This window comes from Anarhichas minor, unplaced genomic scaffold, assembly GCF_050575085.1.
Source record: "Anarhichas minor isolate MPS153535 unplaced genomic scaffold, ASM5057508v1 ptg000027l, whole genome shotgun sequence".
Taxonomy (NCBI): domain Eukaryota; kingdom Metazoa; phylum Chordata; class Actinopteri; order Perciformes; family Anarhichadidae; genus Anarhichas; species Anarhichas minor.
In genome coordinates this window covers 22,733,169-22,758,973 of record NW_027466473.1, presented here as the reverse complement: position 1 = coordinate 22,758,973, position 25,805 = coordinate 22,733,169, and the positions used below count along the sequence as shown (strand labels likewise).

At 40.4% G+C, this 25,805-nt stretch overlaps 2 protein-coding genes across 2 annotated transcripts; one reads left to right on the top strand and one right to left on the bottom strand.

The window, feature by feature from the left end:
* The first annotated feature begins 1,389 nt into the window (after nt 1-1,389).
* tlcd5b (TLC domain containing 5b) lies at nt 1,390-4,472 on the top strand. Its single transcript, XM_076102499.1, has 2 exons — nt 1,390-1,582; nt 3,937-4,472. Exons 1-2 carry the CDS (start codon nt 1,393-1,395, stop codon nt 4,470-4,472), a joined length of 726 nt encoding a protein of 241 aa, XP_075958614.1. The 5' UTR covers nt 1,390-1,392.
* A 1,077-nt stretch (nt 4,473-5,549) lies between these two features.
* arhgef12b (Rho guanine nucleotide exchange factor (GEF) 12b) lies at nt 5,550-24,890 on the bottom strand. Its single transcript, XM_076101731.1, has 36 exons — nt 24,847-24,890; nt 24,488-24,537; nt 23,133-23,190; nt 22,238-22,428; nt 21,150-21,227; nt 20,799-20,918; nt 20,330-20,449; nt 19,555-19,680; nt 19,188-19,286; nt 18,911-19,021; nt 17,709-17,807; nt 17,565-17,607; nt 17,156-17,261; nt 16,879-17,016; nt 16,706-16,738; nt 16,230-16,344; nt 15,970-16,075; nt 15,239-15,484; nt 14,597-14,747; nt 13,965-14,134; nt 13,733-13,879; nt 12,924-13,009; nt 12,531-12,656; nt 11,739-11,853; nt 11,512-11,612; nt 11,115-11,192; nt 10,883-10,958; nt 10,481-10,648; nt 10,211-10,298; nt 10,045-10,128; nt 9,859-9,953; nt 9,147-9,434; nt 8,830-9,033; nt 7,896-8,095; nt 7,587-7,659; nt 5,550-7,489 (listed from the first exon to the last, which is right to left on the bottom strand). Exons 2-36 carry the CDS (start codon nt 24,524-24,526, stop codon nt 7,476-7,478), a joined length of 4,092 nt encoding a protein of 1,363 aa, XP_075957846.1. The 5' UTR covers nt 24,527-24,537; nt 24,847-24,890; the 3' UTR covers nt 5,550-7,475.
* Nucleotides 24,891-25,805: the final 915 nt, after the last annotated feature.

Here is a 25,805-nt window from a genome sequence, read left to right as displayed (position 1 = left end):
ACCCCTCATGGTGTCACATTAGCCAGCTAGAATTAATTATGTTCCAGCTTCACTTGATGGCCGACATGTTGAAATTGTGTAAAAATGTTAAATACTCCGGTAAAGTTCTGGACTCCCAGCTGAGCTTCTCTGAAACACAAAATATATATTTTGATGAGACGCTCACAGCGACTTTATCTTCTGAGGAAGCTAGTGGCCTAAAGTGTCAAGTCAGCAGATTTTTAGAACTATTGTAGAAAAATATTGTTGAGAGAGTTTTAACTTTTCACCTTCCTGCCTGTAGATATAACAATACATTCTGAGGGATTTTGTCAATGGTGAGCAAAATAGTTGAGTCAACGCACATAAGATGGACACACTCTCTCTCACACACACACACACACACACACACACACACACACACACACATACACACACACACACACTTAGCTGGACCTCCGTTTCTCACTTTTATCCTCTTCAGTCTAAACCTTTGTTCTTCTCCTCAGTTTGTTTTGTCCCCGTCTTACTTTGTATAATTTCTTGGGTTGTAGATGTGTTCATGTACTTGTCTGCACTTATTTTGTACTCACTTTTCCACACAATAAATGAAAACATTGTAGAAAAAAGCAGCATCAAGAGAACATAAAGGACAAGATGGAGACATAATAAGGGAAGTCTTGTGAATGAAAAGTAGGATTTTAGGATCGGGAGCCGATGCACAGACACGAGGACAGGTGATGGAACTCGTCTGACAGCAGGTACCTGCAGAGAAGTAGAGCCTGTAATCCTTTAAGAGGATCAGGTCTGAGATCCAGGGGGGATAAAGGACCCACTAACCGTCTCTAGTAGCCGGCACACAGTACACATTCACTCCTGTCATCCCGACAGAGGGAAAAAATGTGTCCGTTTGAAATGTGCCGAGAGCTTTCTGGCACTTTGGTTTGAGTCTGTATGTCTTTAATGGAACATAAACAGTGATGGAGGCCGAGGCTGCGGACGAGAGCCGGAGTCGTTTCCTTCATGTTTCCTGAATATTTCTGAGAGGAGGACGAGTTTCGGTAAGAGATGCTGTGTGAGGCTCTCAACTGACCCACATTTGGGTAAATTAAGCTCTAATGTTAACATTTACATATTAATGTTACGACTAAAATCATATTTGTTACAGGGTATCACTTTACTTTTTCTGGATGTTTGCATTTAAAAGCAACATATACATAACCTGTGCTTTCACGCCTTTAATTCCAAGAAAATAGGTATTAAAATCATAGTTTCCATTTATAACAGATGGCTTGTTGAAAAAAAAGGATTCCCAAATGTGCACTGAAAAAGTGAGTTTTTGAATGATATAAATCCCTTTTTAAAACATATTCAAATTAAACACACATGACTACTCGTCCCATACAGACGGCCATGCCAGTGCTGGAGGTGATCTGCAGCCTGATTGGCTGGTTCTGTCTCTACCTGTTGTTCTGCTGTACCTTCGCTCAGCGGGGGCCCGAGTGGAGCTGCCGGCTGGTCACTTTGTCCCACGGGGTCGTCATCGTGCTGCTGACGGCCTACGTCCTCTTCATCGACGGACCCTGGCCCTTCACACACGCAGGTCAGTGCTGTTTAGAGTGTATACGCATCAAATGAAAACAGAAAAAGTGTTCAGTAACCTGAAATATGTTACTATTATCATAGAAATGTAGACATGATGTAAAAAACATTCTATAAAGTGCTGTGAAAGTGTTATAAATAAAGATTGGTTCTGTTATTAGAGACCTGGTGTCCTCTCTGAGGGTTTAGAGCAACACATACATTTAAATATAAAATAAAATAATTCTGTTTTGATTGAGCAGTGGCGGCTGGTCAATAGAGGGCGCTAGGGCCCACGATGGGGCCGCGAACGCCACCTAGAGGGCCGCAAAAAACTTTCAGTTTTGCACCTGTGGGCCGCGATGGCCGCGGGACCGCATAGGTTATCAATTGAAGACACCAGAGATATTACTGTTCTCCATGAGACGCTCAGTTACAATATAGCTTCCCACCACCTGGTGGCGGTAATGCGTCAGTCAGTTGTTTAACAAGCTACAATAAGCAGAAGAAGACACTCAGCTAGCCGCTAGCCCAGGCATGGGCAAACTACGGCCGTTGGGCTTTTTAATCCGGCCGTCAAATATTGGTACAAAATTGTCCAAACTATAACAAAGACTAGAGCTGGGCAGTATACCGGTATTAATTTCCCGTATGATATGAATTCTTCACACACCATTATACCGGTGCATAGCCGAAACAACTGCTGTCTACTTTTAACAGGCAGCTAAATGTATTCTTTGCTGCTAATGCACAGCGGTCAGCGCTAGTTGTCTTATATGTATTGAGAGGGAACCCTAGTCATGGTCATAACTTTATAACACAACAATTAACAACCCACAACTAATGCTCTTTAACAGAGAAAAACACAACAGCACACAACAGTCTGTGACACATAAACAATTTGTAACACTAATAATTGTAAGTGTTACATCATTGAATGAATCATAAACATTACAGGATTTAACCACTAGAGGGCAGCAGTGTTAAATCATTTAATGAATCATAAACATTACACGATTTAACCACTAGAGGGCAGCAGTGTTAAATCATTTAATGAATCATGAACATTACACGATTTAACCACTAGAGGGCAGCAGTGTTAAATCATTTAATGAATCATGAACATTACACGATTTAACCACTAGAGGGCAGCAGTGTTAAATCATTTAATGAATCATAAACATTACACGAGTTAACCACTAGAGGGCAGCAGTGTTAAATCATTTAATGAATCATAAACATTACACGATTTAACCACTAGAGGGCAGCAGTGTTACATAATTTAATGAATCATAAACATTACACGATTTAACCACTAGAGGGCAGCAGTGTTACATAATTTAATGAATCTTAAACATTACACGATTTAACCATATAAAGCGATCATCGATTTTCTTTCATTTCTTATGGATTGTTCACAAAAGGAGCCCAAACACACAATGTCCAATGTCGCCATAACCGCTGTAAGTCGGATCTTGCAGCATTTCGACGGAAAAAGACACATTACAGACCCAACAATGTGCTAGCGGATGTTACCATGGAGCTAGTAGCTTCAGAAAACGCTAGTACTTAAAATACAAACCTTATCTTCTTCTTCTATAAGCCGTCAACCAAAGTATAACCTTGCATAACAAGTCCGCTACTTACATACCACGTCTTTGAACATATATATATAGTTCTTGCAATTTGCAAAGGCTAAAAATAAAAGGAAAATAATATAATATCAAAATATAAAGAGAGAAACACCTTTAGTGTGTCAGAATGTCATTTGGTTACCATGTGTCCATTTTGGTCTCCAAATATCCTTTTAGAGCTCCGCCTGGATCTCTTCATGGAAGAAACACTGTAGAATCGTCATACTTTGTCTAATCTTCTTCAAATTTGAGGCAGCTGTTCACTGATATAGTATAGAGTATAGTTACAGCCCTATACTGTCATTTACCTGTACAGCTACAGCCACAGGCAGTTATTTATACTGAAAAATACTTTTTTATTTTATGCGGACAAAAATCTTCAATTTTTACTGACTCCAAAGGCCCACTGCTCTGTTTCTATATGACCTACAGGTTTTCTGACACTTTTGATGCATATAGTCACAGTGGTTCAGAAGCTACAGCCATTTTAATTTGGGTATGTCATTTTAGGCGGTTTTGCTTCAAAATAGGGGTGGAGTTAAACAGGTAACAATATAGTTATTGAATACAAATCAAACCAAGAGTGAGATCAATTAGTTAAACTAATAGTGTTAATATTTGAATGGGCCCCGGGACACTTTGTACTTGAAAAGTTGGGCCCCGAGGTCAAAAAGGTTAAGAACCCCTGCCTTAATACATTGTATTTTAAATAACATTCAACCCTCTTGCCTGACCCCTCCAGGTACTGAAAACACGGAGCTCCAGACCTTCGCCCTGGCCGTCTGCCTCGGCTACTTCTTCTTCGATCTGGGCTGGTGCGTGCGCCACCACACCGAGGGTCCCGTCATGCTGGCCCACCACGCCGCCAGCATCGTGGGCATCCTGCTGGCTCTGCTCATGGGGGTGTCGGGCTGCGAGACCTGCGTCGTCATCTTCGGCAGCGAGATCACCAACCCGCTGCTGCAGACCCGCTGGTTCCTGCGGCGGCTGGGCCTCTACGACGGCCTGCTGGGCGACGCCGTGGACCTGCTCTTCATCTCGCTGTTCGCCACCGTGCGCGTGGGAGTCGGCACGGTCATGTTTTACTGCGAGCTCACGTCCCCCAGAACCACGCTGGTAATGAAGCTTGGCGGCGTGGCCATGTACGGACTGGCCTGGGTGTTCATGGTGGACATAGCCAGGTTTGGCTACAAGAAAAGTAGGGCCAAGTACAAAAGGTGGCGGGAAAACCCCCAGCTCAAAGACAGCAATGCACAAAAACTGGATGGACAAGAGTGACCGAAGAAAAAAGAAAGTTAAACTATATTATGAACATCTTACATTTGGGTGGAACACATTTGATCTGGATCTGATTTATCTACTAAGACTAGTAACCCAACGTATAGAGACTGGTACCAGTAGGTGGCGCTATGACTATGATTCAAAGTATATTTGCTGACTTCGCCGAGCCGCTACGTCGCTACTGTGCTTTTTCCTTTTGTCAATTGCCTTCGTTTGTCGGTAAACATTTGTTGAAAATCATTTCCACCATTTATGGTTTCAAGGCATAAAAAGTGGGAATAAAAAAAAGTATGTTTGGCTGCTTATGAGCACCAGAAACTGTTAAATATACTGAGCCGCTACGTCGCCAACGAATTCTTACAATCTTCCCAACGAAGCATCATCAACGTCTTTAGGCTTTTCTGAGAACACTGAATGTTGGCGTCAAGATAAATTTAGGACTTTTCAAGACATTTTTAACACCAAAATCTAATTTTATGTCTTTAACGATCATACCGGCAAAAGTATGAAAGTAAGATGGAGAAGTACTTGTTAAGTAGTTTCCAGCATTATATAACTATATTTTATATTGTGGCATACAATGGGTGGATGGATTAACCGAGTTTTTGTTAAAAGCAAATAGTGACGGTGTGTGACTGAAACTCAGCACAATTTACTGATGAAACAATCCCACTTTTAGCTAATTAATGGGACTTTTGAAACCTTTTTTGTGGACACTTGACCGTGCAGATACCTCGTAAAGGAACTGATGTTTACTGTGACATTCAGAGTTGATTGTTCCTTTAATGCGACTCAGGTTTTAAGATTAATAAAATGACGTGACAAAATGAAATGACACCTTTTCTCTCCCTTCATATCAGCTTTAAATCTCCTCGCTAAAAGGAGATATTTGTGTTCTCAACAAACTTGTTAATAACAGGGTTAATAGCAATGTAATAAAGACATTACATTTTGAATAGAACAGATTAATGCTGCATGGATACTTTACCCTCTTTTTAAGTAGTTTGTGTGAAAAATGTACGTGATTGCATGGTGTAAAAAGAAGAAAAAAAACGACACACAAAACTTTTTGATATTCAGAATTGTACATTATATTCCTTTACATGGAAAACAGCCCATAACAATATGTTTTTGCCTATATATTCTTTTTAGGGTTTTTTATTTTTCTTATTCATGTTTTTCGACCAAAAATCAAAACCGTGATGTCGTCCGTGCCGTCTGGTGGCCAGTGAATATTTGAGTCTTTTCGGTCCAACCATTAAAGTGAAGTGCAGAGGTTTGACGGGTGAATCTTTGTACCTAAAAGAGGATAACAGTCTGAAAAGTGTGTTTACAGAAAAACCTCCTCAAAATATTTCAGGGGAATCAAAATTAAAGCAGTTTTTAGTGTTTGATGACAATCAAAAGAAAAAGTCTCGGGGACGAACTAAGAATAAATTCTACAATATAGTTCAATCCAATAAATTCACATGTGCACAGACTGAGGATCTTTCAGTATCTATTACATGTGCTCCAGGAAAAACACCAACAGTGACACAGTAATTGTTGTTTATAGCTGCAGTTCTACCAATTGAGGACTTCAGCAAAATTAGATTTTGCTGAAGATTACAGTGTGTTTTCTATCTGCATTCATGATAAAACAGACAGGAAATAAAGTAGTAAATACTTTCTTTCTGCTCTCGATCTGCATGGAGCCAAACAACGTGGATTATTTAAAACACAAACATGTCGAGGAGTTTTTGTTCCTGGTTTGTTTACAGCTGGTTATGAACAGGCAGTGATCTGGATCTATGTTTGCTATGTTATGCTACATTCAAGTGCTCTAGGGAATTTAAAATCTGGGAATCAACAGCGTTTGATGCTATTTGTTCAGGCATTCAAACCAAGAGGACAACCAGTAAACAAACAAAAAGGATTTGTGACCAGTCCCCAAATAAATGATGTTCAGTGTATCAACATGGACAATAAATGAGATTTTATAAGCACAAGCCTCTCATAACTATTTTTAAATGGTATAATCTGGGGTCGCTTAGCTTAGCACAAAGACTGGAAGTAGAGGGAAACAGCTAGCCTGTTAAAGTTACACCTACAAACACCTCTAAAGCTCTCGATTGAGAATAACATGTACAGAAACATACAACCCAGTTACATGCTTGAACAATAGTACGGGTTTCCATACACGATCCGTGAGCAAAAGTTTCTGCACCAAACTTGGCAACTTCAAGATTCTTGAAAGTCATTGTTGGTCAAAAAAACAATAAAAAAAACAGCTATTACCAGCTATCAAATCCCCTTAAAAGTAATTTTCACACTTCAGTTTGTGTTCGGGTTAAACAAACATGATACGACATGTTAATCACTGAACTTTAGAGGTGGTAGGTTGTTGTTGTTCTTTTTCCACATAGGCCAGCTCCAGTTTTATGCTAAGCTAGGATAAAGACTTCCACAGACATTTGGGGATGGAGTGAATGTTGCAGAATTTAAAAACATAATCAGTGTAGTGAGAGGGCATTTTGGCATTAAACGGTTGCTCTTCAAGGCTTTCACAATATAAGTAAATCTATATTTAAGCACGTTCATCTATGTGGCGTGTTGGACTGAATATGTACAGTAGAGGTTGTCTCCTTGTGTCTCATTGCAGACGTTTACATCAAGCTTACAGCAGTGAGTCCTGAACGAGATCCTCAGAGAATCATTCACGTCTCTTTCAATGTCTCTTAATCTGTGCTGTTCATCCGTGTGACTTCACACATGCTTCTTTTCATTTCATATCTCCAGTGTTTTAAGATAATTTATGCAGTTGATTAATAATATATAATATAAAAAAAGAGTCTCTCCTCTTTATAGTGAAACATTCCTAATAATGATGATAACTTCTTCCACTGACACATTCCTGAAGTTCTCCATTTTTGGGGCGACATCAGCGTTAAATCGTCAAAGATTTCGTCCGGAAGAAAGTGATCGTGTGGCACGAAACTCGAGAGAGAAGGAAGTCTGTCGTCACTGAATCCCATCTGAAAAAAATCACAAACAAAAGTGTTGTGAGATTCACTGTGAATGTACAAAAAGATGGATGTCAAGAGGATGAAAAACCAATGAGTGAAAACACACCATTGTTGTCATCGGAGTCAGTAGCTGTGTCACTGTGCGTCTGTCGCAGCTCGTTGTACTTCATCTCCACTTCCTGGAAACACATCATCACAACTAAAACAACTGAAACAACTGAAACGAGGCAAAATGTTCAAAAAATAAGAGGGAAAAAGCAGAGAGACTTCACACATCCCCTCGGGATGTCTGCTTGTGAACACATCTCTGCTGCTTTGGGTCTCTCAATCAAAACAATAACAACAGACAGTCTTTGCTGACATTGTAAAAGTAGCATGGGATCATGGGAGGTGCTGTCAGGAGCATGCTCGGTACCTTCAGATACTGCAGGTCGGCCTGTAGGAGGCGCAGGTGGGTCATAAGCTGCCGGCTGAGGTTGGGGCCGTCGCCCCCTGCCTGCGAGGAGGAGGACAGCAGTTTCCTCATGTCGATCCCCACGTCGCCTCCGACTCCCCCATCGTCATCGGTGCTGCTCTCCTCGGAGCCACCGCCGAAATCCAGAACCACGAAACCACCTGGGTGGAGAAGCAGAGCGAGTGGAAACATGTGTTTATTAGAAACAAAACTGTGAAAAGGAAAAGATATCCCTTTGAGGCGAAGATTTAGATTGGTACCAAGCTCTCATATCTGTCGGGCAACAGCTGGTTAGCTTAGCTTAGCACAAAGACTTGAAACAGGAGGAAACAGTTAGCCTGACTCCGTCTCCGACCAGCCTCTAAAACTTCATCTTACCGACGGCCCTTGAACACATCATGTGCGACGAACGCTTCAATCAGAAAAAGCAGCCGAAACGAAGTGTAAAATTATTTAAAAACATTGTATTCTACATGTCTCATTTAAAATCTCGCCCCAAATAAACCGTTTGCTTGAACCAGATCCTGTAAAGAACATTAATTCTGAGCTCCTCAGCGCAACTATGAAGCCATGATTAATTTACAGTCACGTAAACAAAAATAATCAAAGAAGTACAACATATATGGCATGGTAACTGTGTTATACTGCACAAAAGACATGTTTTGAGTCCTCTCTTCTAGCCATGATTGTTCTGTTTCCATAGAGGTGCAGGACTTTTTTATTGCTGTGAAAAACTACGCCACAGAGGAGAAAATGTGACACGAACAAAAGAAACGCCCCAAAAACTGCTTTGGGTCCAGAGGACATGGTACCGACACCGAAAGTGAAAAGGCGTAACTCCAGATTTGTGGAAACTATTCCTTTAGTCCTTCAGTATAAAGGGGAAAAGACTCACCGTTGCCTTCAGGCGTCTCAGACAGCTCTGTGAGTCCTGCAGGGAGCTGAGGGTCGTCTTTCTGTGTACTTGCAGACGCTCGGCTCTCAGAGGGCCCCTCGGGGCTCCCGGGCAGCTGATACCCGGGGGCCACAATCTCCTCTTTCTCCTCCTCTGCCTCTCTGCTTATCATGTGGCTGAAAAGAGCCTGCTTCAGCATCGCCACTAGGACACACAAAAAAAGTGCATATCATCTCATAATCTTTTACTCTCTACTGGAGGTAAGTTGTATGTTTTGTTATTTGGGTGAACTGACCCTTTACTATGTTGTAACTTACATGTCCTGAGAGCCTCTTCGCCTTTAGAGGAGGCTGTGCCGAATGCGTCGTGCTCTTGGTTTTCATCGGCGATGCCCGGACGTGACACTTCCTGCAGGAACGGCAGTCCGTCTGCCAGCTGCCCGTCCAGGAAGGCCTCTAGCTCTGCTTCGTCCACCTCTTCTTCATCGTCCTCCCCGTCCTCCCGTCTATCTGCCGCGACCAGCTCCTCTTCCTCGTCCTCTTCTGATTTCATGCCGTCGAACGGGTTCAGACCCAGTGGCGCTCGAATGTCTGGAGAAGAGGCGGCTGTAAAAAGTGATGGAGATAAAGTTTGTGTTGATGTTGAACCTCTTGATGAAAATATTTAATTTTAATTATTATATTCATACATTTTTTATCAAATGTTTCATATTTATTCAATTAGTTGTATATTTAGTGTACAACCAGATAGTTTGTTTGTTTGTATTTGTAAGAAAATAGTAAAACAATTGCATATTTTGTCCGAAAATTAAATAAAATACAATAAAATTAAATAAGATAAAAATAAGAAAGAGATATAGTTTAGAATGAAATAAACCAGAGACAGGCAGGAAATCATCATAGTTTTGAAGCTGGAACCAGAAAGTAACGGGCATTTGTACTTGATAAATTACTTAGTAATTGTAATACCTAGTAATACCTAGTAATTGATTAAAATAGAGAAACGTGAATTGAACGACTGCTGCTGTACCTGAAGAATGGATGCTTCCACCTGTTATGCCGTTAGGATCTTTGCTCGCTTTAGGCATCCCACGTTTGATGATCTCAAAAGCGTCGCGCTCAGCTCTGAAACACATTCGCATTAGAAAGACATTTTTTAAAACAGTCAAACAACAAAAGAATCAGCGTGTAAAGTGGCCGCAGGTCGTGGACTCACTGGGACTGAGCTGGAGCTGTGCCGTCTCTGTCGTGAGGTTTGGCCTTCACGGCGTCAGCACACTGTGTGATCAGACGCTGCCACCTGGATGAGCGGAGGGCAACACAGCGGGATGAGATTCAGGAAGCAGACGACCTGGAGTTTGTGTTTGTGGTGCGACACTTACGCTCTCTGATCGGACACCGTCTGAGCCATCAGCTCGTAGATCTGAGCCCCGTTCTCCGACATGGACAGCACGAAGAAAGACTTGTTGTCTGCAGAGGACAGAAAGTGCAAACACGGATCACATGACAGTTACATATACGTACGTATTACTAAATATGCACTGTGTACACAGGAGTTAATGAACGCAAAGTAAGAAAAACAGTAAGAAAGAATTGTAGGACTTGGATCACTAAACCGTAAAGATTCAGAACATCACAGTCGTGGTTCTTACCAGTCGCAACCGGACGGACCAGGACCGTGTTGAGCTTGATGACGGGGCTGAAGATGTGTTTGGTGTCGGCGGCAGTGGCCGGATTCTTGCCGTGAAACTTGAGGACGAGGCGCTCGTCCTGTTTCTGCAGTAGAACCAGGATGTCCTCCAGGAGGATTGTGTACAGCTCTGAAAGGACGACACCGGTGTGTGTATAAATACATTAAGGGTACTGCTGTACATACTGTAACATGACAAAGGTGTTATTCGTATTTTTGTTTTAATTTCATTGTGTCACAAACTTAATCTGAACATCCTCCTCTTTTTTCAAACACAGGTGAAAAAGCTATACTTGTTTTAATGTTATTCTCATATACAGGTGTGTGTGTGTGTGTGTGTGTGTGTGTGTGTGTGTGTGTGTACCAATTGTCTTGTCTTTATTAACTTTCCAGGACAGAGGTCCCTCATACACCATCTTCCTCTTGGTCAGGTCCAGATTCTGCAGGACACGAATCAACTCTCAATAAAAAACAAATACAGCAAACAGCTTCCTTAATAACCTCATGACAAGATATCTCGGTCCTAAATGAGGGGAAGACGTTCATGTTGAGCTCATAACTAATAAGTCCAGAGAATCAGTGATCTAGTTTCTTACCCTCAGCTCCAGGATCATGGGGTTTTCATTCTGTTTGAGAGACGAGAGGTCTAATCTTCTCTGATAGTCCTCGAGCCTCTGTTGAGAAACAACACAACTCGTTCAACGCTTTTCAAACCCTGGAATCTAGCACACACAAAAAACGTCACATTTTCTTTTTTTGCTGGTATGAAGTTGGTTTTAATCTTTTTTTTAACTGCAGTGTCAATATCACGTGAACCCTAACTGATCTATGTTTTACATTTTGTCCGCTATGATCATCTCCCACATAACATACTGTTTTAGAAGTCTAAAACCATTTGAGATTTACAAACAGACACTAAAAACACTTGACCGAAAAGGCCAACAGCTATCAGACAGACAGATAGATAAATAAAAAGGATTCTAGTGTTTGTACCTGTTTGTTCTCGGCCTCTTTGACAGTCTGGTTGACGTTGATGATGATCTTTTTGCAACATTCGGCAGCTTTCTTCACCTTCAGCCTCTCCTCAGCATCTCCTGCGTGGAGAGAAAGAAACACAACCAGCAGCTGCTTAACGTACGACAGAAACTCCTTCACTCCTCCACCAACATCATGAGCTACAGAGCCCTGCAGTCACACCCACACCTGTGCAGTTTTTCTACCTGTGTACTTGGCGATGTTGTCCAGTAGGAGCGGGTACTTGGCGACTCTCTGCATTTCTACAGGAATGATGTCTCTAAGCTGCAGCCTGCGACACAGACGGTTGCTCTCAGCCTCCTGAAAGAAAGACAATAATGTTATCTTCTGCATGAATAACTGTTTCCTGTATTTACCTGCATGAATAACTGTGTGTTTCCTGTATTTACCTGCATGAATAACTGTTTCCTGTATTTACCTGCATGAATAACTGTTTCCTGTATTTAACTGCATGAATAACTGTTTCCTGTATTTACCTGCATGAATAACTGTTTCCTGTATTTACCTGCATGAATAACTGTTTCCTGTATTTAACTGCATGAATAACTGTTTCCTGTATTTACCTGCATGAATAACTGTTTCCTGTATTTACCTGCATGAATAACTGTTTCCTGTATTTACCTGCATGAATAACTGTTTCCTGTATTTACCTGCATGAATAACTGTTTCCTGTATTTACCTGCATGAATAACTGTTTCCTGTATTTACCTGCATGAATAACTGTTTCCTGTATTTACCTGCATGAATAACTGTTTCCTGTATTTACCTGCATGAATAACTGTTTCCTGTATTTACCTGCATGAATAACTGTGTTTCCTGTATTTAACTGCATGAATAACTGTGTTTCCTGTATTTAACTGCATGAATAACTGTGTTTCCTGTATTTAACTGCATGAACAACTGTGTTTCCTGTATTTAACTGCATGAATAACTGTTTCCTGTATTTACCTGCATGAATAACTGTTTCCTGTATTTACCTGCATGAATAAGGTGAACCGCTGGTCTTTCTTCTGCCGGCTCTTGATGAGCTCCAGTGCAGATGGCAGGTTGCTGCAGAAAGTTCCCACTGCTCGTTTTATCTTCTCCTCTTCCTCCCCGCTGAACTGGAATCAACACACAAACACAGCATTAACAAATACAATAAAGATAAAATAAAACATTATAGTAAGACTGTTGATGCAAACTTCAAAGACCCTCAAACCTCTCCCTCCCCTTGTCTGTAAACCTTTGACAAAGCATTTAGTTCTAAACAGCAGTGCCTAATGAGTCCTATTGTTATTGACTTGTAGTCCTCACTTGCAAACATTTCCCTTCACTCCGTGCTGAAGCTCTTAATCTGCCTCCTGCATGCATTGAATATCCGGTCTTACCCACGACAGCAGATCATCTGCGATCTGACCGATCACCGACGTCTTGCTCCTCTTCCTGATTGCTGTCATTTGCTCCGTCACAGAAACTGTGAAGCAAAGTTATAAAATACAAACATTCAGCTTCTTCTTCTTCTTCATAAATCAGATGATTGCTCTTCATGTTTTCCTCTGCTTATGTTTTAAAATCTTTTCTTACCACTAAAAAAATATTTATTCATTGACAACAATATATCAAATAACATTTGAAATAATATGAACAAAATAAGTGTAATATTCGGTTACGCATCACAGACATAATTTTGCCATGTACACAATATAATATATTTTTTAAATTGAGCCTAATCCTGCTACATTAGGCCCTTCAGTCAAAGCTCTGACAGGATCCAGCTTTCATTTAAATTTAACACTGATATTATTCTTCAGCGTGTGTTTACACTTTGTATCAACACGTGTTTTTCCTTATATATTTAGGATATCCAGATACTATGGAAGCTAGGGAAACACATTTCCGCAAGCCCAAAAAAAAAAAGTTCAGAAAACAAGTTTTTTTTGTGACCACCCCCCCAAAAAAAGAAAAAATGATTTTAAAATAAATTTGCTGGCGGAAAAAAAGGAAAAAAAAATTATATTTTTTTAATGTCAGTTTTAGCTGAATTGTTGAAGCTGTTGTGAATTTAAGAACAAACTCTGTAGCTCTTAAAATAATAATAATAATAACAACAATAACAACAGGCAGCTAAAAGTCAAAAGATGTTTTACATTTATAGGGTTGCAAATACATATTTAGTGAATGGAATCTGTGAGGTTACCATGCAGCTGGATGATCTCCTCCAGGTTACTGAAGATGTGCTTGAGGTCCTCGGGGGGGAGGACGCCGTCTCTGTTCAGCCGCTGGTAGAAAACACAGTCCAACACCTTCAGCATCCGCAGGTGAGCCCGCTCCGTGTAGAACAGCTCTGAGAGGTGGAACACGCATGTAAGATACGCTGTGTATTTTTGTATCTTATCATTTTTCCACATCCAATCCGTTGGACGACTCACCGTTGATGACTTCCTGCCGTTTGATCTCTTGCGGCGTTAAACTCGCCAGAACGCCTCGACTGACCAGACTCTGCCAGTTCACAGGGTTTTCTTCACACTCCATCTCACCCGCCTGGTCGTCTTCACTCTGGACGTCGGCCGAACTCACCGGACACTGCAGCTCCATCCTGCTGTCAGTCAGAGGACAGAGGGAGAGAGGCTCGTCTTTATTTATTACACCAAACAGTCAAAATGAGTGGAAGAATAATCATTATATATATGCTTTATCATTACTTAATTTGACAAAAGTCATGCCGCATTTTCTCCTTCTGTGACAACAATTAAAGTAGAGCTGAAATGATTCATTAATCTGCAACTACTTTCATAATCGATTAATTATTTGAGTCATTTTTCAAGCAAGAATTCCGTCTGGTTCCAGCTTCTTTTATGTGACCGTAAGATGAACATCTTTAGAATATAGACTGTTGACAAAACAAGCGACGTGAAGACACCATCTTGTGTCTAGACAAAGTAGTAAAATAAATATTTCCACTGGTCTGAAAGAAGACATGGAAGCAAAATAACCAAAACATCTCAAAATTGACCAGCATGAAGAAAACAATCTTTAGAGAAAATCCAAATCCTGTAAATACCTGAAAGCCTCCTGATCTTCCTCCTGTAGCTGCTCCAGGTTGGTGGGGCTGAAGTCAAACTGAGTGCTGGTCGGACTGGAGACGGCGTCCTGGTGGTCTCCAGGCTGCAGACCCTCACCCAGTCTGGGCTGGACGCAGAACGGAGACACATCTGTGAAGAGGAGAGCAGCGCAACACAGAGGACGTAAAGAGAGTCACGTCTAAATAATGCTGTTCAAGAGTCCATGAAAAAATGTCCAATCTCCATTTTAGTCTTTGGTTCACTCTTAAAAGAACCTTTGATATTCAAATACGTGACTGACTGAACAAACATAGAGAATATTCTTATTCTAGTGGCACCAAAACTAATGGCATTAATGATTTGTCCTTTGATATTGCTGTAGTGCCGCCAGGAGGCAACCTCTGGGTCTGAAAAGTGAAGCCAAAGCTTCATGTGTTAAACCTGCATTCTCTCTAGTGTCCACCAGGGGGCGACTCCTCTGGTTGTATAGAAGTCTATGAGAAAATGACTCTACTTCTCTCTTGATTTATTACCTCAGTAAACATTGTAAACATGAGTTTATGGTCTCAATCTCTAGTTTCAAGTCTTCTTCAATACAGCATGATGTTCATTTAGTACATTATGATGCAGGTATCTCTTACTGGAGTCTGAGTCTTGCCCGCTGGTATCTGAGGCCTGACCGGTGGGCGAGCTGTGTGTGGGGGAGGTGCTGCTGCTGCCGGTGGAAGGCAAAGACTGTGTGCCGGCGTCAGATCCCTCGCTGAGCTGGTTCCCACGGAGCCGTCCCGAACTCGAGGCAGAGGAGTCGGGCTGCTCGGGGATGCCGACGGCTGGATGAGAGAGCTGCTTCGGTGAACGCTGCTTGTTCAGCTCCACGGCTTTCCCGACTGAAAAAAGATTTTCTCAGTAGATTTACAAACACTGGTAACATCTATATATGTATACACTCAGATTTACACAAATACACCTCTGTATGTATAGAAGTATTTTTACAGCAGTTGAAACAGTAAAGTCAAAAGGTAAAGGAATAATTCACTCACAAAACGACCATTTGTATATCAATAAACTCACCCCGTGTAACCTTGAATTATTTTTTTTCGAAAGGTATTTGTATTATTGGAGGTACAAATACAATATCCAAAAGTAATCAAAATCTCCATGTTACACATATTCCAGAAAAACAGAAACGTCCTTCAACCAGGGGATCGGTGGTTCGATCCTCGGCTCCGGCTCTTACACATGTGTCCTTGAGCAAGACTCCAAAAACAGCAAAAAACAACGTTCTCTTCAAGGATTCAAGGAAACTCTTGAAGAGTTACTGACATACAAATGGTGGTTTTGTGGGTGAAGTCTTCCTTTAAAGTGTTCTCACCTGAAGTGGAGTCTACTCTGCTCAGACGCCGAGGCGGGCCGAGGATGTTGGGAAACCGAGGCTTTCTCACCTTCTCCTCTCCGTCCTTCTCATGCTTGATACTCTTCTGCTCGTTCAAAACAACAGTTATTAACTCGAAGGGGCTGCATTTCACACAGACTGTGGGACCATTAAAAGCATGTGTGCTAATGCTTCTTCTTGTACGTGTGGGCATTAAAATAAAATAATATTTCTGCTTGTTTCTGAAGAAGAGAATGAACCTTAATCTTGGGCAGGAAATTGATGCGCGCTCGTTTGTGCTCGAGGCCTCGAGGCTCCTTCATTTTCACCCCGAGGTGCTTCATATAGGTGAGAATCACATACTGCATTGTTTGGCTGCAACATGAGTCAAGAAAAAAGTGATTAACTGTGTGGTAATATTTACAAATCTGTATCGGTTCAACGGAAAAATTCTTTACCATACAAGTACATTTTAAAAATCCTAATACTTAAAATACTTTAGCTGGTGAGACTCAAGCTGCTGTCGTCTTTTGAGGTTTTTCCATGTAATTTAGTGTAAATTAGATAAAAAATAAGCACTGTGAAGACCTTTTAATCCAGATTGATTTAAAGAAATAACTAGTTCAACAGTAAAATACCGGAAGAGAAAATAAAAGCAGATATAAATAGATAGAGCTACAGATGCATTGAAGCTGATGGATGATATAACATGTAAACAAAAGCTCCCTCCTCTTACCACTTCTCCTCTTCTCCGGGATGTGACGTGACCCTGCAACAGGCAGCTCAGGGTTAGCAGACAATAATACAAGGAGTTGAATACACTGTGTGTGTGTGTGTGTGTGTGTGTGTGTGTGTGTGTGTGTGTGTGTGTGTGTGTGTGTGTGTGTGTGTGTGTGTGTGTGTGCTCACAGGATATCATCGATCTTGGAGAGGATGTGTTCAGCACAGGAGCATTCCTTCTCCAGGCCCTGGGGGTCTTTTCCTCCCTCCGAGTCCAGCTTGGACAGCTCGTCTTCGGCCAGAGTCAGACCCATGCTGCGCTTCTGTCTGCACACACAATAACATGAATAACAAACATATAGATATTATTAGCTTCTTACCCCTAACCTGTGACAGGATAGGTTCATTATTGTCCAATTGGTAACAATGTATTTTACTTGAGTGTTTTCTTTTGTGTGAATGTTACCTGAAGTCCTCCAGGTTCCTGTGCAGGTCTGGTAGCAGTGTGTCCTGTAACATCTGGGTGTACTGTTTACAGAGCTCCTCTGGGATCAACTCCAGCCTCCGCTTCTCTGCGCAGAGACACCAAGAAATATTGGAACTACTTGACTGACTCCTAGAGAGTCGGTAGAGATATCTTGATCTGAAACACAGCGACTGTATCTTGACTTTTTCTTTGTCATTGTTGTTGAATTCTGTGTTTCTGCTGTCCGTTAGTTCAGTTAAAGCCGATCAAAGACTCTGTTTTTAAACATTTACGATCCGTGGACTTAATAATAGTTATTTTAAATGATCAAATACAATATTTTTATGGCTTTTCAAGTCAGTTCTTTGAAGAAATCTGTTATATATTTTAGTGTCTTTCCATCCCTTACCCAATTCAGCTGACACTGCCTCTGGCACTGGTACTTTAAGATTCTGGGAAGGACAACCAAAGTTAAATGAGCAAATATACAAAATATTCAATAAGCTAGAAACTTGGTGTGAGAGAACAGAAACTGAACAAGAAAATAACTCACAGCTGTTCGATCCATAAAGAGCGAGTGGAACTCTATGAAGAAGCGTCGGCTTTCTTTGGAGCTGGTTTGCTTGTGCACGTCAGCGTAGAGATAACAGAGCTAGCAGAGGGAAAAGGACAGAAACAGCTCCATATTACTGTCAATGTGCAGTTCTTCATCTCATTTAGAATATTAGTTCAAGATTATTGTAAGTCTTTACTGCCCCAAAACATGACCAATGTGAATTATCTCACCAGAAAGTCAAGCTTTTATCAGAACAGTGAAGGCATTCCACAGGGATCGATCCTCGGCACACTTTCATTCATATTAAATAGTATTTGAACACAGCTTTTTATGTCATTATACCAATACTCCAATACACCGTTGTGTATGTCAAGGTCTGTGCTGCAAAGCACTTTTATAATTGGACAAAATTGACTGTGATTTCACTGCTGATTACACTTTGTACACACTAAATGGCACTCAGATGGACCTTCAGTCAAACAGCAAACCTATAATGAATATATATATTGTAAAATATAGTATTAAATATGCTTTGTATTGACATGCTGCCCTTATAGTTTGAAGCCACTGGATGTAGCTAACAACTGACATATAATTTTCGTTATCTGCAGAGCTTTGCTTCTCAAGCTTTGTCCAGTTAATTACTTCACTTCTGTACAGTTTTCTGTTCTCCGACTTTATATATTTAAACTTTATCTAAAGTGTAATGCTGCCAATATTCAATATTTTTCTTATTCTGACAATGAATTGATGCTACTAACAAAAAAATAAATCCCTTTGGCGTTTTGTCGATTCGATGCTAACTTCCTGATGGCCGACAAAAATAATGTCATCCGTGCAGCACTCTGTTTAGCCGTAGACCTCAACTGTTGGCCGGAAACTATTAAAGACACATTAAATGACATGTTCTTTGATGGCCACTGTAGTTTATTTTGAGCCAGTTACACATATTACTACTGCTGTAAACACTCGCCAAATGTGTGTTAATACGCAGATTAAAAAGTCCCAACAAATGAATGATTGCGCTTCTTTTGTATTTGAAACCTTTTTTCGGAGGTTTACATCAGTAGAAAAGAATGGACTTCAGGGTTGAGTGTATTGTCGGATGATTTGTGGTTTCTTCATGGAATTTGTTGACAATATGCAATATCACCTTAATTATACCTTAGTATGTGTTGTGTGTGTGTTTGCATATGTACCAAAGGTGCCGGGTCAAACTGCGAGACAACATGATGGAGGAAGGCTGCGAGGTGAGCCGGCCGAGACTTCAGCACGTCTATACTCTGGAAACAGCTGCACAGTCCATTAATCTGACAGAGAGAGAAACAGGGATCAATACCACAGACTCCTGAAAGTTCACATCAGCCGTCTGAATTACATGAAAATGTGGAACATGCCAATTGTTTCACATTTAATGTTCATATAGATGATGTAACTTCTTTTCCAGCAGTGGGTTAGCGACATTTCTTTAGATACCTGTTCTTGCTGAGAGTCAAAGTAGTCGTCTTCTGCTCCGATGATCTGGAGGTTGAGGAGGTAGGGAGGGCTACCCACAATGCACTGGGCACTGGAGTCCTGAGTGATATATTGGCACGGTTATATGCACTGATGGACAAACTCACACACTTGTGTAAAAAAGGTTAGTTAGTTGAAAGTCTGGTGCGTCTCACAAAGACACTAAAGGGTGCCTTGGTGCGTCAGCTTTGGCCTCAGTCTTTTGGCAATCAAGTGCATATTTAAGGCACCTTTTAAAGGATTCAATAGTTTTAACATTTAGTGTTAATTAGCTCGTTAACTCTCAGCTGATAGTGAGTGTCTCTGTGTACATGTGTGAGTGTATTACAGTATCAGTGGGGTCCTCAGAGTCGGGCGATGGGCAGAAGTTGAGGCCGTCCCGCCGGCTGACGTCCGGGCTTTGACAGGGCGTCTCTCTTTTGCCAGGACCCTCTGTGGGGGGGCTGCTGTGCATCTAATACACACAGACAGAAACACACACACACATATTAATACACACACACACACACACAGAACAACACAACACTTAAGCCAAATTGATTGTTTAGTCTGGCGCTGAATGCTGGGAAATCCCCAGAGATTGAAGAGTCGGACCATTTCATTCCTATTTGAAGAAGTTTTGATAAAGAAGCAGGAAGTTATTACAAAGAAGTCAATGTAAGCAGTATTTTCAAAGAAGCTTCCTGTTGTAATTGATTATATTAATACTAACGACGTTCCCTGTTGGTCACAAGCAGCACCTGATCTTATGGTGAACAAGTCTTAAAAACTTCATAAACACAAAATACATCCAGTATGAAATGTTTTAACCATCACTTAAATCACAATAAATCATGTTGAGAGCTGTTTAAGAAATGAAGCATCTCCCGAAGGTTTCTAGCTAGTATCTTCATTATTTCTATGATTAATTGATTGTAAACTGTCAGAAAATAGTTCCCATTTTCAAATTGCTTGCTTTGTCTGTCGAACAGTGCAAAACCAAAAGATATTAAATCTACAATGATATGAAACAGAGAGAATAAGCTGGAAACCTGTGAATGTTTGGCATTTTTTGCTTGATAAATGACTTCTGGGTAATGTGGTTCATCTGTTTTTATACGCACAGAGTTGTTGTTGGTCGAGGGCCCGTCGTTACTGCCGTCGCCCTGTGAGGACGCGGTCTGTTCCCTCTGAAGAGGGCCGACGTCCCCGTCCTCAGCTTCACCATTCCTGGACGCTTCGTCCTGAAACATACAAATAATAATATCAGTTCACCATCTTATCAGTTACCGGTAACACAGACCCTGTAGAGAGTAAAGAGGCTACAGTGACAGCGGTGGAAAGACCAAAGTTAATGTACTTTTGGACTGTACTGTAGTACAAATGTAAGGTACCTGTAATGTACTAATAAAACATTTGGTGTCTAATCATTTTAATTTAAGATAAAAACTGTATAATTTAAAGGACAGAAGAAAAACAGCTGATTCCAAACTTTTGAATGTTTGAATGTAAGAATAACAAAATAATTTCTGTCCTTATTTTTGGTTCAGAGAAAAGTGAAAGTTTTCATGTAGAGTGAGTTTAGTTTTCTACCTGTGATGCTGCTGCTGCTTTGCTGAGCTGCTCCTGCAGCAGTGAAATGTGCTTCTTGGCCTCCTGCACCTCCTTCAGTAGTTTGGGCCGAGGGTTTCTGCTGCACTCCTCCTCCTTTGTCTGAACACAAAGAAATCCCAGAGTGTAGTCGACATCAGCCACACATGAAAAACACAGATAATGTGTAAAATATAAAGATCTTTGATGATTTCTTGACTTGTGTGTGGAAACATGATACAAGGCAGACAAACCACTCAGCATATTCAGGAGTTAAAATACCGTTTATATAATTTCCGTCACAATCACTGTGTCTAAGGAAGTGCACACAATCTGATTGCATCATACACACACCTGTAGCTCCTGTTGCTCCTTGGTTAGCATCTTTTGCAGGATGTCGGCCGTCTGGCTGTGCGTGGTTTTGTTCTCGTCCTAGAAGAGAAAATTAAAAGAACACAATGAGCCAAAACAGTCAGAGACACAGTGAAAAATACATTGGACCTCAAGCTCCTTTCAATCACATTTGTATGTTTCAGGAATAATGATGTAACAAACAGGGAACAGAGAGAAGCGAAACTGATCCGACTGAAAGTCAAAAACAAAAAAAGGAACGTGGACATTCATATATAAATACAGGATATGATTTAGTACTTTCTAAATGTCTTCAAATTCAAGTGTTAAACTAAATAAGAGAGAAATAAGAGAAAGACGCTATTTCTCATTCAGTTCTAATACTTGAATTCAAACAAATTATTTACAGGTTTTTCACATTTTATAAAACCAAAGTTTGTAGTTTGACACATTCAGTGTTACAAAGAATGGACTGAAATACCGGTACCAGCCAGTCAAGGTTCATGGTTATGGAGAACTAAAGATGCCATTACAATAACTTAATTAATGACTGGAAAAAATAGATGAAATAATAACGAACTAAATGTAGAAGAAAAGCCTCAATTATCAAATGAATGTGCAGATTAGTCCACCATACATGAGATCAGCAGCTTATCACAGTTTAAAGTTACATAATGATGCCAGCACACATCCAAGAGTAAGCCACGAAAATGGCAAATACAGCGCCTAAAAAAAATAATATATATATATATATATATATATATATATATATATATATATATATATATAGTGTAGCAGAACCCCAATCTATTACTCAGTATATTTATACCGCATACCTTTATATGCCTTTTGCCTATATGCATGCATGTGGTTATGTGATGATTATAACAGAGAGTTTTCTGGTTTTAAGAAAGCTTAAATTGATTTTAACAACTAAATCAGGCGTCTGTTTCTCACATGTAACTAAGAAAACTTAACATCCGATCCCATCAGGAATTCTTGAGGTTGTTGCATTTATCTCGACATGTTAGTGAGAACTAAATGCAGTGTGATGAAGTGTCCCCGTCATTTAAGAGATAAAGCTTCCTTACCCCATCAGGCGGAGAGGAGGTGATGTGCTCCTGGAGGCTGTGCAGTGCAGGTGAGTGGGGCGTTGAGAGAGAAGAAGGTGGGCGGACCTCTGCTCCTTCCTCCTTCTCTCCCTCCTCGTCGTCCTCCTCCAGGGGCATGTGAGGAAGCCCTGGAGGCCTCCCCAGCACCGTCAGCGCTACATAGGAACCCGCTGCCAGAGAGGAGTCATGGGAAAGGAATGAAGAGAGGGTGAGGAGAAAGAAAGGGAAATGCTGACACATGTATAAAAAAGTAGCCAAGTCACTGTGAAGATCTGTTCAGTTAAAACCAGCTGAGAGAAAGAGAAACATTTCACCACTTAACAAGGAGCTAAATAATGCTGATGCATTATGTCATGAATTACAGCTGTGCACACAAGTGGGGGGGAATCCCCTGAACTCTCTCTCAAAATGAGATCTCATGTATTTGTTTCCACGAGGAGTGAAGGTCTTAATATCTGAGACTCGTTTGAGAGTTTTACGTTTTGGGGGGAATGTTTGTCGAAGCACATCGCAGTCAGCACAAATGGCTCCAGTAACTAAATGTAATGTTTAAAACACCCCTCCAGAAATAGAAGGGTGTGCCACGTCCATCGCGCCGAAACTGAAAATACAGTTGCCATTTTTAGTCACCTTATATTTTGAGTAATAAATATACTCTACAGTTATACGTCAGCATGACTGAATTGTTCATCTGAAGACAATAATTGGTTGCCAATTTCTCAAAATGGTTGCCAATGTCCAGGTTGTTCTACAATCTTTGCCCCACAGAATGATCGGTAACTACTGTAAGACGTATTACTGACTGGGTAACGTTGTATTCTTAATGTTCCGTCATGATTGCGTGTGATGTCAAACTGAAGAAGTGCATACTTACATTTTATCAGCTTCACAACCTCTAAGTGGTTTGAATGTGTGACCAAGGTCCCGTTAACCTGTCACAAAACACAAAAGAACATTGGGAGGGAACAGTTGACCATGATAGTCGTTCCTCAATAAATAACAAACATTAATCATTTCCTAAAACAGCTGGCAGCTGTATTTTTGATCAATATTACTCAAACAGGAGTAAATAGTCCATTTGTTGGTGAGTATATATGCACTCGTAAGTATTTACAGCAGCAGAATGGTTTGAGATCAACTCAAATGAACTACAGTGTGTAAGAAAGAAAGAAAGAAAGAAGGAAAATAAATAAAGTAAGTGAGTAAGTAAGGGAGTAAGTGAGTAAATAAGTGAGTAAGTAAGTGAGTAAGTGAGTAAGTAAGTGAGTAAGTGAGTAAGTAAGTGAGTAAGTAAGTGAGTAAGTAAGTGAGTAAGTAAGTGAGTAAGTGAGTAAGTAAGGGAGTAAGTAAGTGAGTAAGTAAGTGAGTAAGTAAGTGAGTAAGTGAGTAAGTAAGGGAGTAAGTAAGTGAGTAAGTAAGTGAGTAAGTAAGTGAGTAAGTAAGTGAGTAAGTGAGTAAGTAAGGGAGTAAGTAAGTGAGTAAGTGAGTGAGTAAGTGAGTAAGTAAGTGAGTAAGTGAGTAAGTGAGTAAGTAAGTGAGTAAGTAAGTGAGTAAGTAAGTGAGTAAGTAAGTGAGTAAGTGAGTAAGTAAGGGAGTAAGTAAGTGAGTAAGTAAGTGAGTAAGTAAGTGAGTAAGTAAGTGAGTAAGTGAGTAAGTAAGGGAGTAAGTAAGTGAGTAAGTAAGTGAGTAAGTAAGTGAGTAAGTAAGTGAGTAAGTGAGTAAGTAAGGGAGTAAGTAAGTGAGTAAGTAAGTGAGTAAGTGAGTAAGTAAGTGAGTAAGTGAGTAAGTGAGTAAGTAAGTGAGTAAGTAAGTGAGTAAGTAAGTGAGTAAGTAAGTGAGTAAGTGAGTAAGTAAGTGAGTAAGTGAGTAAGTGAGTAAGTAAGTGAGTAAGTAAGTGAGTAAGTAAGGGAGTAAGTGAGTAAGTGAGTAAGTGAGTAAGTAAGTGAGTAAGTAAGTGAGTAAGTGAGTAAGTGAGTAAGTAAGTGAGTAAGTGAGTAAGTGAGTAAGTAAGTGAGTAAGTAAGTGAGTAAGTGAGTAAGTGAGTAAGTAAGTGAGTAAGTAAGTGAGTAAGTAAGTGAGTAAGTAAGTGAGTAAGTGAGTAAGTAAGGGAGTAAGTAAGGGAGTAAGTGAGTAAGTAAGTGAGTAAGTAAGTGAGTAAGTAAGTGAGTAAGTAAGGGAGTAAGTGAGTAAGTAAGGGAGTAAGTAAATAAGCCAGTAAGCAAATCTCACCTTAATGATCCTGTCTCCGGTCTGAACACCGGCTCGCATTGCAGCTCCATCTAAAATACAAAAGACAGAACAGAGTCAGAGAAGTGTGTTGTAGTCATGTGTATGTTTGTAGTCCTCTTGCTATTCTTGTGAGGACCAATTTCAGTTTCAAACCATCGTAGTGAGGACATTTCTGCATTGTGAAGCAGATCCTAAGTTTAAGGTTAGACTTAGGTTTAAGTTAGGTTTTGAGCTCAGCCTTGCATTGTGTCATGGAGGGTCCTCATAAGTGTAGAAAGACAAACATATGAGTGTTTATTTGTGTGTGTGTGTGTGAGAGAGAGAGAGAGAGAGAGAGAGAGAGAGAGAGAGAGCTTTACCTTCCTTTACCAGCTGCACAAACACTGGGTTGTCTCCACTTACAGTCAGCCCAAAGCCATTTTCATCTCTCTGGATTATCACACAGCGCTGCACAAGACCTGTCACACACACACACACACACACACACACACACACACACACACACACACACACACACACACAGCATTACATAACATGCTACCAATGGTGCAGCGAGATAAGCTAAAACAAATTGTGGATGTGACACAGATGATCCAGCTTCCGGTTTGATGTGTGCGACAAATCCAGAGACCGAAACAGAAAAGGATTATAAAAAGAAGCGTCTCCGTTTCCAACTGAATCTGGACTCACCAGCATGAGATGTTTGTTATGTCTATTCTATATCCTTTTCATAGTCATGTAATGATAATAATACTTTATTTAGGATAAACCCTTTGGTATAAGTTTTAGTATAAATGTTAAAACACCGTTGATATGAAGAATTTACATGAAAAAACTTGCATAAAAATATCTGAAATACTCAAATAAGCTAATATATCTAAATGATGCAAACAAATGCAATATTGCAGTAAAACTGAGCAGAATAAATTAATTGTGATGAATTTTTTTATTTTTTTATCTGGTCACCAAAATAGTCAGAGGAAACAATTTTTTGTAAATTTACTTCTCAGGTTTCTCCTCATTCTGTGACAGAAATAGTGGTTATAATAATCCCTGTTATGGAATAAATGGGGAAAAAGTGTCCTGTGGAGTTTTCTTGTAAACAAAGTTGAGGCCTAAAAACATTTTGAGTGGATTTCCTTCCTCTTAAAACCTTTCTAAAGTTACATTTTTCTTCTTCACTGCCTCTGTCGTCGCATCATTACTCTATGCATGTTACCGCCACCAGCTGTAACGTGAACCACTGGAAAACTTATTTTTATCTATTTCTATCTATTAAACCACCCTTTGTTCTGACCATTTGGGAAGTCCCATGACC

What these genes read in the sequence shown, in the direction of transcription:
- arhgef12b (XM_076101731.1), bottom strand. Translation starts at nt 24,526, where the DNA reads ATGCGAGCCGGTGTTCAGACCGGAGACAGGATCATTAAG. An exon ending in AAGAGGCCGAGAACAAACAG is followed by an intron (nt 11,193 to 11,511) that starts GTACAAACACTA and finishes GTTTCTCAACAG; the next exon opens with AGGCTCGAGGACTATCAGAG. An exon ending in CCGACCTGCAGTATCTGAAG is followed by an intron (nt 7,660 to 7,895) that starts GTACCGAGCATG and finishes ATGTGTTTCCAG; the next exon opens with GAAGTGGAGATGAAGTACAA.
- tlcd5b (XM_076102499.1), top strand. Translation starts at nt 1,393, where the DNA reads ATGCCAGTGCTGGAGGTGATCTGCAGCCTGATTGGCTGGTTCTGTCTC. An exon ending in CTGGCCCTTCACACACGCAG is followed by an intron (nt 1,583 to 3,936) that starts GTCAGTGCTGTT and finishes TGACCCCTCCAG; the next exon opens with GTACTGAAAACACGGAGCTC.